Raw genomic sequence first — 12,515 nt, forward strand, 5'->3', positions numbered from 1 at the left:
GAGCTGTACCAAAACATGGCGGTGAAAAAGTAAAGCATTATTCTTCGAAAGATATAAAGCGAAACAGGATATGTAGCGCCACGTATCGGTGCTATATAGAACTAAAAGTAAAATGATGTATAAATTTACATCTTTTCCATATAGCTAAGAGACATTTCTATGTCTTTTCAAATCAAAACCAACCAAAGTGTGACAGTGTAGTGATTATTAGTAAGTCTGTAAAATAATCAATAAGAAAGACAATTTATGATAACTATGATCAAAATCAACCATAATTACAAAAAAAGTGTATATAAATTTACCTGAAAGAATGAATAAGTTATTTTTGGAGTAAAAACATTATTACAGGCATCATTAATAAAAATATCAGTGATTATTCGAAGTCATTTTGGTGACAAAAATAATTCTGACTGAACATAATTTACTTACCGAGTACCGATATTGTGATATTTTTCCTCAGACCATCTCCGATACCATTCCGTACAGTACACTCGTATACACCTGCATCATTTACCTTGACCGAGGGTAGCAGTAAAGTACTATTCGTGTGAGAACCAGCAGTATTTTGGGTGTTATCGACAATCTTCCTCCACGTAGTGTTCGGAAGAGGTGAGCCATGAGCTTCGCACGGGATCGCTACTGACGATCCTATTCTGGTTATCGTATCTTCAGGTTCTTTCTTCCATACTGGTGGAGCTGTGTAAATAATTAAAGCGTAATGCATTGAAAAATATTTCAATTGTAAATTATCACGTTCGCATTCACCTTTGAAATTGGATATTTTTGTGCTTTCTTTATCACGTCAAATTACTGCCAATGATACCGCATGGGATTTTACGTGGATTGTGTGCACGTGCAAATAAATGTGTGGCGCTTATATATAGCGTATGGAAAGTATTCCAAATTGAGATTACTAAAGTCACATAAAAATACTCACCTGATATGCTAAGATGGGCAGTATAAGAGCTTTGTTCCAGTCCATAAGATGCAGTGCAAGTATAATTGCCTTCATCAGTAGCTTCAGTTGGATTCACGAGTAATATTGAAAATTCCTTGTCATCTTTTATACGAATGTGCTTCAAACTCTTATCGATTTTGTTGCCGTTTTTCAACCACGTAAACTGTACTGGACCAGAAACGTCCGAAATTAAACAATGTACCATAACTTTGTCCCCTGCCGGAACACCTTTAGGAAAGCTGAATGGCTTGACTTCCAGAGTACCTGGTCATAAATGTATGGAATAATATCAGAATTGTAGCATCGTGAAAAACATTGATATTTTGATTTTTCTTTGACGATACCAGTGCCTACAATTTGTCTGACTAACAACTTTTAAAAACTCTCATAGTTCGGTATCAACAATTTTCAAATGCAAATTTAAAAAAGCTTTACTATCAGCCGATCTAATACACGCATAACGACTTTACAATGAATGCTGAGGGTAAAGTATTGAATTAATATTTTGCAAAGTATAGAAAGCACACTCACCTTGAAACCGATATCCTTCCGGCATGAAAATCACCAGAAGAAGCACATAACGCAATATGTAGCATCCATATCTACTTAGAAACAGTTTCCAGCTCATAATTTTGCTTTAATTTCGGTTTGAACAGGGATGATGATGTTGTTTGTGTCAGTTCCGAACGAGATACGAACTGTACCAAAACATGGCGGTGAAAAAAGCAAAGCATTATTCTTCGAAAGATATAAAGCGAAACTGGATATATAGCGCCACGTATTGGTGCTATATAGAACTAAAAGTAAAAAGATGTATAAATTTACATCCTTTCTATTATAGCTATGAGACATTTCTATATCTTTTCAAATCAAAACCAACCAAAGTGTGACAGTGTAATGATTATTAGTAAATTTGTGTCAAATAATCAGTAAGTAAGAAAATTTATGATAACTACTGATCAAAAATCAACCATAATTATCAAACATAAAAACTATAAATTTAGAAGAATGAATAGATTAATTTCGGATTCCACAATATATTGCAGGCAACATCAATAGCACTAACAGTGATCAATTCGAAGTTATTTTAGTGACAAAAACAAAAATCTGACTGAAGATAATTAACTCACCGAGTACCGATATTGTGATATTTTTCTTCAGACCATCTCCGATACCGTTTTCGACGGTACACTCGTATAATCCGGCGTCATTTACCTTGACCGAAGATAGCAGTAAAGTACTATTCGTGTGAGAACCAGCAGCATTTTTGATGCTGTCCACAATCTTCCTCCATGCAGTGTTCGGAGGAGGTGAACCATGAGCTTCGCACGGGATCGCTATCGACGATCCTATTCTAATTATCGTATCTTCGGGTTCTTTCCTCCATACTGGTGGAGCTGTGTAAATGATTTGAATATATATGTTTTTTTTTAAATATCTCAAATATAAATTATCACGATCGCATTCACCTAGAAAGCATTTCTGGTTTCTTAATCACGTCACATTGCTGCCAATTATATCGTATATGGGTTTTATATAATCAGTAAATTAAATATGCGGTGCATAAATATAGTATAGTAGAAACGTTCCAAATTGGTATTACAAGAATCGCATGAAAATACTCACCTGAAATACTCAAATGGGCAGTGTAAGAGCTTTTTTCTAGTCCATAAGATGCAATGCAAGTGTAATTCCCTTCATCTTCGGCTTCAGTTGGATTCACGAGCAAGAATGAAAACTCTTTGTCATCTTTTATACGAACGTGTTTCAAACTCTTATCGATTTTGTGACCGTTTTTCAACCATGTAAATTGCACTGGACCAGAAACATCCGAAATTAGACAATGCGCCATGACTTTGTCCCCTGCCGGAACTCCTTTAGGAAAGCTGAATGGCTTGACTTCCAGTATACCTGGTCGTAAATGTATGGAATAATATCAGAATTGTAGCGTCGTGAAAAACATTGATATTGTAATTTTTCTTTGACGATACCAGTGCGTACAGCTTGTCTGGCTAACAATTTTTTAAAATTCTTATAGCTCGGTATCAGTAATTTTCAGTTACAAATTTAAGAAAAGTATATATACTATCAGCTAATCTTACGCACGCATAACAACTTTACAATCAAATGCTGGGGGTAAAGTATTAGAATAATATGTTGCAAATTAGAAGCACACTTACCTTGAAACCGATATCCTTTCAGCATAAAAATCATCAGCGGTAGCATGTAACGCAGTACATAGCATTCATATCTATTTAGAAACAGTTTCCAGCTCATAATTTTGCTTTAATTTCGGTTTAAACAGGGATGATGATGTTGTTTGTGTCAGTTACGATCGAGATACGAGCTGTACCAAAACATGGCGGTGAAAAAGTAAAGCATTATTCTTCGAAAGATATAAAGCGAAACAGGATATATAGCGCCACGTATCGGTGCTATATAGAACTAAAAGTAAAATGATGTATAAATTTACATCTATTTTATGTAGCTATGAGACATTTCTATGCCTTTTGAAATCAAAAACAAGGAAATAGTATAATAACTGTTAATAAATCAGTGTAAAAAAAAACAATAATCAATATTCCCAATGATAATCTGAAAAAGAAGGTCAGAAATGATTACGAATGATTGGAAGTTAACCACAGTTACCAAAGATAAGAGCTGTATAAAAACTTACCAGAATAAATATTCTCACATCACAAATACAGGTATCATCAATAGCACTATCAGTGATTATTCGAAGTCATTTTAGTGACAAAAACAAATCTGACTGAAGATAATTAACTCACCGAGTACCGATATTGTGATATTTTTCTTCAGACCATCTCCGATACCGTTTCCGACGGTACACTCGTACAATCCGGCGTCATTTACCTTGACCGAAGGTAGCAGTAAAGTGCTATTCATGTGAGAACCAGCAGTATTTTTGGCGCTGTCCACAATCTTCCTCCATGTAGTGTTCGGAGGAGGTGAGCCATGAGCTTCGCACGGGATCGCTATCGACGATCCTATTCTGGTTATCGTATCGTCGGGTTCTTTGGTCCAAACTGGTGGAGCTGTTAATGGTAGAATAAGTGTTGGCAATGAAAGTGGTGTATGTCATGCAGGTAATTTTAGTGAGAATACAAGCCCCATACATACTTATTTGATTCTCAATCACCCATTAAATACGAAAGTGATTGACTTACCAGAGACGCTCAAATGTGCTGTGTAAGAACTCTGCTCCAGGCCGTAGGATGCACTGCAAGTGTAGTTTCCTTCATCTGATGGTTCTGCGGGATGCAACACTAATATTGAGAAATCTTTGTCGTCCCTTATTCGAATATGCGTCAAGCTTTTGTCAATTTTGTTGCCGTTTTTCAACCACGTGAACTTCACTTGACCAGAAACATCTGAGATTAGACAGTGTACCATAACTTTGTCTCCAACAGGTATTCTTTGAGGGAAGCTGAAGGGTTTTATTTCTAGTACACCTGAATGATATGAGATAACAAATACTAAATTATTCTGACCATGAATACATGCAATTTTTTCATGTTTTTCCACACTTTTTATGAACGAGAATTATATAAAATTATTTATTTCATATTAAAGGGGACTTCTGATTTAATATTTTCATAAGCAAATTAGTGATACTCATATTGCTGTCTTGATAATAAATTTTAGTATAATTGTGCTTTACAGTTCTTATGGCGGAGTTATAGATCTTCTTAATCAGTTTGGGTTCACTTTAAAGCAGGGGTGGCCAACAGCTTTCCAGTGGAGTGATTTTGCGAGGCCCCTGACAAGGTAAAAGTATCGTGTAACGAAATTAAATTTGTGATCATTATTTGAGCTATGGGCTCCAACAGCAAATTTCCCGAACAACGAACTGCTTGAAAACTACTTATTTCTATTGGAGAAAGTAATTAATAATTAATTAATTTAAATAACGGTGCTGTTTATACGCCGAATGGACACTACTTTTGGGGCCCGTGAAGTTGCAGCTGACCATTATGTTGGCCCACGAACGGAAAGAAGTTCGTCACTCCTGCTTTAAATCATGCACCTTCAAACCGATGCTCGTGTCCCATTCCGTGATCACGAACACTTGATGACAATTAAACACATTGTACGAATTGTATATTCAAGGATTAAAATTATCCTGATTTCACGTATTCCTATGCCAAACTTGTCTATAAGGGTACTCTTCTTTTGATGGTGGATACAGGCAGTGCTCATGATGAGAAAAAGATTAAAGACCTCTGCTTCCAGCGATTAAAAATGCTGAATAAATCTATGCAGCTTCTTTAATGAATCTACGGTCACAAGAAATCCCATGAGGAATCCATAAAAAAAAGGGCAGCATTTTCCAGTATTTACACTTCCATCCGTTATACTGTTCGCAATATTTATATAAGTCTTCGCATCATCTGCACTTATGAATAAATTAGAGAAATTTATAAATCTTTATATTTCACGCACTTAAAAATGTCAATTATAGCGTATACGAATAGCAATGTATTTTGGAAGTGCTTACCTTGGAATTGATATCCTTGTAGAACCGAAATTAACATCCAGCATCTATATTGGATTTGAAACACGTTCACACGCATAGTTCATCACTTGTATCAGTTCAAATACAAAATGTATAGTCGTTGCCGAACGAAGTACGAGCTTTACAAAAACATGGCGGTGAAAAATAAAGCATCATTTCGCTGAAGGATATAAAGCAAAATAGGATATATAGCGCCACATATCGGTGTCATAGAGAACTTAAAAATATCAGGACGTGTGTAAGTGAATATTCGATTCATAACTTATGTTAATTGACGTACTTTCTTTCACAATTTAAAATATTATATGGTATTGCAAATGGACAAAATTTGAAAGCAAATTGTATTTCCACTATTTTACATTTTTTTTTTGTGTTTTAATCAAAACCATAGTATAATACTGCAACAACAAATTTAAGAAAACTCCTCTAAAAAGCAAATAAAACTACGACATTTTTCGAAAAATTCGGGATGGAGGGGAAAAAAACACAGGAAAACTTGACAATCACAGAGAGTAAGGGTAAAAATGTTGGACACATGGTCACCCTATGCTGAGCCTAATTTCGTTTTAGTGATTTTTAAAATCACTCCTCCCAGCAGTGAGCTCTATATCCGCCCCCCAATGCCCAAATCATGTCGGATGACTGACAGTGAAAAATAAAGAAATTAAAATCGCTGAAAATTTTCAATTTCAATTTCATGGTTTTTGTGAAAATTTTTCTTAAATTTTTGGTAATCAAAATATGAGTAATTTGGTCTGTAAAAATATCTTCGTAATCTATAAAAGTGATGAATTCGGTAGAAAAAACCAAAATCTATTTTTATACAAACGTTATGTTGGGAAATATATTATAATTATCACCAGTAAAAATGGTTTAAAACGAATTAATAATATACGCACCCAACACAGAAAGAGTGATATTTTTCTTCAATATGGGTTCTACACCATTGCTTACACTACACTCGTACACTCCAGCATCGGCTTCTTTGACTTCGTTGAACGCTAACGTGTTGTTGGTGCTCGTTGGCTTCACATGCCAGTCGCTTGTGAACATCCTCCAAGTAGCGTTCGGTAAAGGAGAACCTGTCGCTTCACATGCGATTGATAGCGCCCATCCTATTTTCGCGGTAATGTCTACGGGCTCTTTCGTCCAAGATGGCGATGCTTTGAAAATAATTAGGAAAATTCAAAGTTACTTCATAAGTTCCAAATCTATAAATGCATATATATTTGAACTTAAGACACTTTATTGACCATGGGATGGTCCTCGGACCATTACTTGCCCGTGGGAATTTCCTGTTGGATCATTTCACTTGGTTCATAAAGCTGCTAAATAATTTTAGATTTAATAAATTATACCGTTTGTATATTGGTTTTTATTTCTATTTTAGCCGAATTATTTTCCTTAACTATGCATTGTTTTGTCCCGTGAATTATTTCTAATTATTTTTTCCTGTTCATCCTAAAATTATTTCTGCAAATTTATGGCATTTATTTTTTTGCTTTCTCCAAAATTATTTCTCCCATTTATTTTTGGGCCGTAAATTATTTTTCCTAATTATATTTTTGCCGGTCTGAAAATAATTTCTACTATTTATTTTTTGCTAGTCCGTGAATTATTTCTCCATCAATAACCGGTCCCGTAAATTATTTCTCTTATTTAGTTTTTTTTGCTTGCCTTCCAACTTCTTTTCCAATTTAGTTTTTGACTGTTCCTAAATTACTCATTCCCATTTGTTAATTTTTGCTCGGTCTGCAAATAATTTCTCCCATTTCCACTGGTAAATTAATTTTTTACAAATACGTCCGCAGTTGCAAAAAATTCAAGAGCACTGCTATCGACAGTGATACTGATGCTTAATTTGCAAATATAGGTAATACAAGAAAATTAAGTGGAATAAAATTTGATTAAGGAATTTTGATATTCAACAAAATTGTATTCATGAAATATATATATACTAAAATAATTATTGAGTAATTTTATAAGGTTACTTACAATGTACTGCTAAATATGCCGTGAACTCATCAGTACCAAAATTATTACTCGCTTTGCATGTGTAGTTCCCTTCATCGGAAGATTGTACATTTTTCATGTACAGAACTGAAAAAGCTTCACCTGGATTGCCAGTAGCGGGCATGGGTCTACCATTATGAGTCCATGAAAAATGTATTGGTTCGCTACCTGAAGTTATAACGCAAGAAGCGGAAGCTACATCGCCAACTTGTATTTGGTCTTCGAATGAAAATTTTTTGATCTTCGGAGGATCTACCATAGAAGAGAGAAAATCACGTTGTTCAATCAAAAATTATTTTTGATATAACTATCAATTATCTTAAATTTACCAATATGATAGATATAATTCCACTTACCAGAACAAAAGTACATCGGTAAGACGAGTATCACCAAGAATCCGATATAGGTATTCGTAGAAGGTACATCCATTGTAACTTAGTATGTATTCCCGGAAACACTTGTAGTGAAATTATGTATTGCGATTCTTGTAGAAATGAATCTCGTCCATTATGTCCGCATAACTAGCATTTTTAGAATAAATAATTTTCAAACAAAAATGGAATGAAGATCATTACAAAACATACACACGAACTGCAGGCATACTGAACCATAACAACGCTATACTGAGAGGCCTTTTCTCTAGATAAAACTATATTGTGATCAGCAGCGCCACATTTTGGTCGGGTTGAGAACTAATTTTTGAATCTCCAGCTCTTTTACTTCGAGTCTCTTTGTGTGTGTGACTTTGCTTCCATAGATGATTCGAATGGAAAGTGGAATAAAAAACGAATATTCTTAATTTCAAACCAAAATTATTTTGTATAGTTCTTCGTTCATAAGTTTTCTCGTCCTTCAACGTAATTATTCGTATTCCATCCCTCGATTTAAGGGATTATTCGAATAAAGGACATTTTTATGTAAAAGACAAACAGTCTGGTCTTCGGGGCTATTGAGAGATTGCATTGTACATACAACCAACGAATTTAGACTAATTTTAGTTACAAAATATGCCTCTGGAAAACAATGCATAAAATCTGTAGCATATCCTTCTCGGATATGATTTTTCTCTTATCAACAATTGTCGTATAATTGGCATGTAGCAAAGTAAATACTACAGGTATGTTTCTTCATTAAAACTAAAATTCAAAACACTCACCCAATACAGAAAGTGTGATGTTTTTCTTCAATGCAGGTCCAACACCATTGTTGACGTCGCATTCGTATATACCGGCATCTTTTTCTTTTATTTCTGGAAACATTAACGTGTTGTTGGTGCTCGTAGGCTTCACATGCCAGTCGCTTGTGAACATCCTCCAAGTTGCGTTTGGCCGAGGAGAACCTGTCGCTTCGCATGCTACTGATAACGACGACCCTATCGTTGCAACAACATCCACGGGTTCTTTCGTCCAAGATGGCGGTGCTTCAAATGTACATAATTTGAAACCATATTGTAATGACTAAACCAAACTTAATTCGCTTAAAATGAAGTTTAAATCACTCAACATACTTTCAGAACAACATCTCTTAATTTTTTTAATTTTGTGTATTGTCAAGTTAGTATTGTGGCAAGAATATTGAATATTTACGGAAATTATTCAAATAACTTTATAATTAGCGATCTGTAAGGAAATGGTGTTATGGAGTTGAAACATGATTCTTATTGAATACGATCTTAATTGGATGCAAATAAATTTCTACGCACGAGTTCTGTGTTCTAATTCACGAGTTTCAAAGCATGGCATGTTGATGTAATTGGAAAAAGAGTAAAATGTTGAGAAATCTTAAAAAAGTACTTACAATGCACTGATAAAAGTGCAGTGTACTCATCACTGCCGAAAGCGTTACTGGCTTTACACGTGTAGTTTCCTTCATTTGAAGACTGTACATTTTCTATGTAAAGAAGAGAGAAGACTTCCCCAGAATTTCCTGTAGCAGATATAGGTTTTCCGTCGTGAGTCCATGAGAAATGTACAGGCCTACTCCCTGAAGATATTACGCAAGACGCTGATGCTACGTCACCGACTTGTATTTGGTCCTCGAATGAGAATTTTTTGATTTTTGGTACGTCTGTTTATAAGAAGAAAACTCGGTAAATCGATCATATATATGAGTTATTAATTTATTGGAATTTTTTCATAGAAATATATTTATCTCCAAATATAAGCTGTACTGATTAAAATTTAAAAATTTAATTTTTCAGTGAAATTGAAAAGGGGATAGAAATATTACGATTCCATTTTTTTGCTTGATATTAAGATAAATGTTATACACATTCTATGTTTTCAATTTCGAAAAATGAATATTATTTTAAGTAACTTACCTGAACAGGGATGCATTGATAACATGAACAAGAGCGTCAAGATCCAGAGGAAAATCCTACAATTCGATGCGGTATGTTTGCTGTAATATCTGGTCATAGCTGCACTGATTGTGAAAACAATTTCATATAAAATGTACGTTATATAACTTGTTGTCAGTTGAAAAAACACTTTTGCTTCACTAGAAACGAAGTAGTGAGCTTAAAATACCGAGATTGAAGCCGTACTGAACCATAACAACGCCGTATAGAAATGGCCCGACATCCAGAGCAAATCATGTAAAGGTAAGCAGCGCCACATTTTGGTCGAAATAGGTACTAATTACGATTCCTTCCATCCTATATTGAAGCACGAGCTGAAAACGACTATTACTTTTTGGTTTGATTTCACTGAGTATAGATACAGCATGTTACACAAAAATGTTCAAAAGTAGGATAATTTTTGATTATCATATTCATGTTTGAGGATTAGGAACACAGATTTTACTCAGATGATATGAAACGCTCAAAATAGGAAGAAAATGAGAAAAAGAAATCTGTATAGGAGTCATGAGACAATTTCAAAAAATGAACTCTTCTCATTACGATTACTTACCCAATACAGAAAGAGTTATATTTTTCTTCAGAGAAGTTCCGACGCCATTGCCGACACTACACTCGTACACCCCGGCATCATCTTCCTTGATTTCATGAAACGATAACGTGTTGTTGGTGCTCGTGGGCTTCACGTGCCAGTCGCTTGTGAACATCCTCCATGTAGCGTTTGGTGAAGGAGAACCTGTAGCTTCGCATGCTATTGACAGCGACGACCCTATCCTCGCAATGGTATCCATGGGTTCTTTCGTCCAAGATGGAGATGCTTTAAACACAATTCACACGAAAACATGAAGGTTAATCTCAACTCAAAAAAGTGAAATAAATACCCCCACTTATTCATATACCACTTGGTAAAAGCAATACTCAGCAAGTATTTGTATAAAATTGAATTAAATATTACTATAAAGTTTACTTTCTTAAGAATGTAATACAGTATAATCTCCTCTTAACGGTCACCCCCTCAGATGTCGATGGCCCTGTTTTACGGGCAAATAAAAATATCCCGCAAAAAGTCTATTTAAATAACGTATTTCGAACCCCTGCTTAACGGTCACTCTTATTTATGGTCACGAATATCATTTTCGTCATTCGTTTCATTGAACTAAAACGTTGTATTTAAGAAATTGTACGGTGAATCTGATATCAATGATGAGGTGTGCGAAGAATTGCCAAAAATTAAGGAGGGATATTCAGTCAATGATATGTACCACGGATGATACACAGCTGGCTTGGGGGCCGCATACGGTCAATGTTTGAAGGAACTGAAATACTCAGCAAAACCCATCAAACATCGGCTAATTATTTTTTCCCAAAAACTGTAAATTCAGTATTTATGACATTATTCAGTATTTAGTTATGGACACTTTTTCAGTCAGCTCGTAGGGTAATTTGTCTGTTGTAGCCTTTGTGATTATATAAAAATTTCGTATAATATTTTTTTGTATTTTAATTGTGTATCTGTGCAATAATTATGTACTTTCGTGATATAAAAGACATTTAATATTTCTTATATTATCAGAATTTCGTTTTACAAACAAAGAACCATTTCAATCAATGTGTTTCCCTGTACTATGAAGCAAAATAATGCTATAAATACTATAAGGAAAGCTACTTACACAGTACAGCTAAATAAGCCGTGAATTCGTCACTGCCAAATTCATTAATAGCTTTACACGTGTAGTTTCCATCATTGGATGACTGTACATTTTCCAAGTACAGAAATGAAAAAGCTTCACCGGGATTACCAGCAGTTTCGACAGGTCTCCCGTTGTGGGTCCAAGTAAAATGTACTGGCCTACTTCCAGAAGTTATCACGCAGGACGTAGTGGCTACATCACCGACTTTTACTTGGTCTTCGAAAGAGAACTTTTTGATTTTTGGTGGATCTGTTGAATATATGTAAAAATTATTGATGCCAAACTTTCTGCTATGGCAGGACGTACAAATTAGAAACCGAAAAAGAAGAAACAATAAACTTAAGCAAAAATTTAAATTCGAAATTACTTATAAGTTATTGTATTGCGATTTTAACTGTAAGTACATCATATAAGATTCTATTCAAGAAATATTGTGGAATATAAGAATACTCTAAGTGAAAAACATTGCGAGTATTATTATAAGCAAGACAGTTGCATTCATGAAGAAATGTAAGCATATTATCGAAAATATATTTTAAATTACGGGTATAAATATATATATTGAACTTACCTGAACAGTAATGCGTTGGAGGCATGAGCAGCATCAACAGTAGCCCGATAAAAAACACATTATTCGGTAAAGTCGTTTTATGCTTGTTGCTGGAGCAAGAACCACTATTTATCATTGTGCGAATCCTGATATAAACATGGGAAAAATCATGAAACAAATCATTTGTCTATAATCAGCGATGCTTGGCTCTTTTATTCTTGGTGTAGAGGAACAGATGAGCGTTATACAAACCCGAACCCGTACTGGATCACGACAGCATCATATACTAAAAGGCCTCACCTCATGAGAATAATACATTTTGGTATGCAGCGCCGCATTTTGGCCGGAATGAGAACTAATCGCCGAAATCCCGTATTTTGATGGCACGTTCTCGGATTGCATTTATG

At 34.8% G+C, this 12,515-nt stretch overlaps 3 protein-coding genes across 3 annotated transcripts; all 3 read right to left on the reverse strand.

The window, feature by feature from the left end:
- Positions 1–207: 207 nt before the first annotated feature.
- LOC149065198 (cell adhesion molecule Dscam2-like) lies at positions 208–3,186 on the reverse strand. Its single transcript, XM_089254323.1, has 6 exons — positions 3,139–3,186; positions 2,585–2,869; positions 2,089–2,355; positions 938–1,222; positions 515–696; positions 208–216 (listed from the first exon to the last, which is right to left on the reverse strand). The coding sequence occupies exons 1-6, from the start codon at positions 3,182–3,184 to the stop codon at positions 208–210; spliced, it is 1,074 nt and encodes a 357-aa protein (XP_089110449.1). The 5' UTR covers positions 3,185–3,186.
- Positions 3,187–3,533: 347 nt separating this feature from the next.
- On the reverse strand, positions 3,534–5,563 carry LOC149065199 (CAVP-target protein-like). Its single transcript, XM_089254324.1, has 4 exons — positions 5,478–5,563; positions 4,147–4,431; positions 3,748–4,014; positions 3,534–3,553 (listed from the first exon to the last, which is right to left on the reverse strand). Exons 1-4 carry the CDS (start codon positions 5,551–5,553, stop codon positions 3,534–3,536), a joined length of 648 nt encoding a protein of 215 aa, XP_089110450.1. The 5' UTR covers positions 5,554–5,563.
- A 3,081-nt stretch (positions 5,564–8,644) lies between these two features.
- Positions 8,645–12,334, reverse strand: LOC149065200 (leucine-rich repeats and immunoglobulin-like domains protein 1). Its single transcript, XM_089254325.1, has 4 exons — positions 12,130–12,334; positions 11,538–11,807; positions 10,421–10,684; positions 8,645–8,928 (listed from the first exon to the last, which is right to left on the reverse strand). Exons 1-4 carry the CDS (start codon positions 12,242–12,244, stop codon positions 8,645–8,647), a joined length of 933 nt encoding a protein of 310 aa, XP_089110451.1. The 5' UTR covers positions 12,245–12,334.
- Between the last annotated feature and the right edge of the window lie 181 nt (positions 12,335–12,515).

This window comes from Pholcus phalangioides, unplaced genomic scaffold (genome assembly GCF_987345545.1).
Source record: "Pholcus phalangioides strain wild (caught in Gottingen) unplaced genomic scaffold, Ppha-v1.0 ptg000041l_1, whole genome shotgun sequence".
NCBI classification, from domain to species: domain Eukaryota; kingdom Metazoa; phylum Arthropoda; class Arachnida; order Araneae; family Pholcidae; genus Pholcus; species Pholcus phalangioides.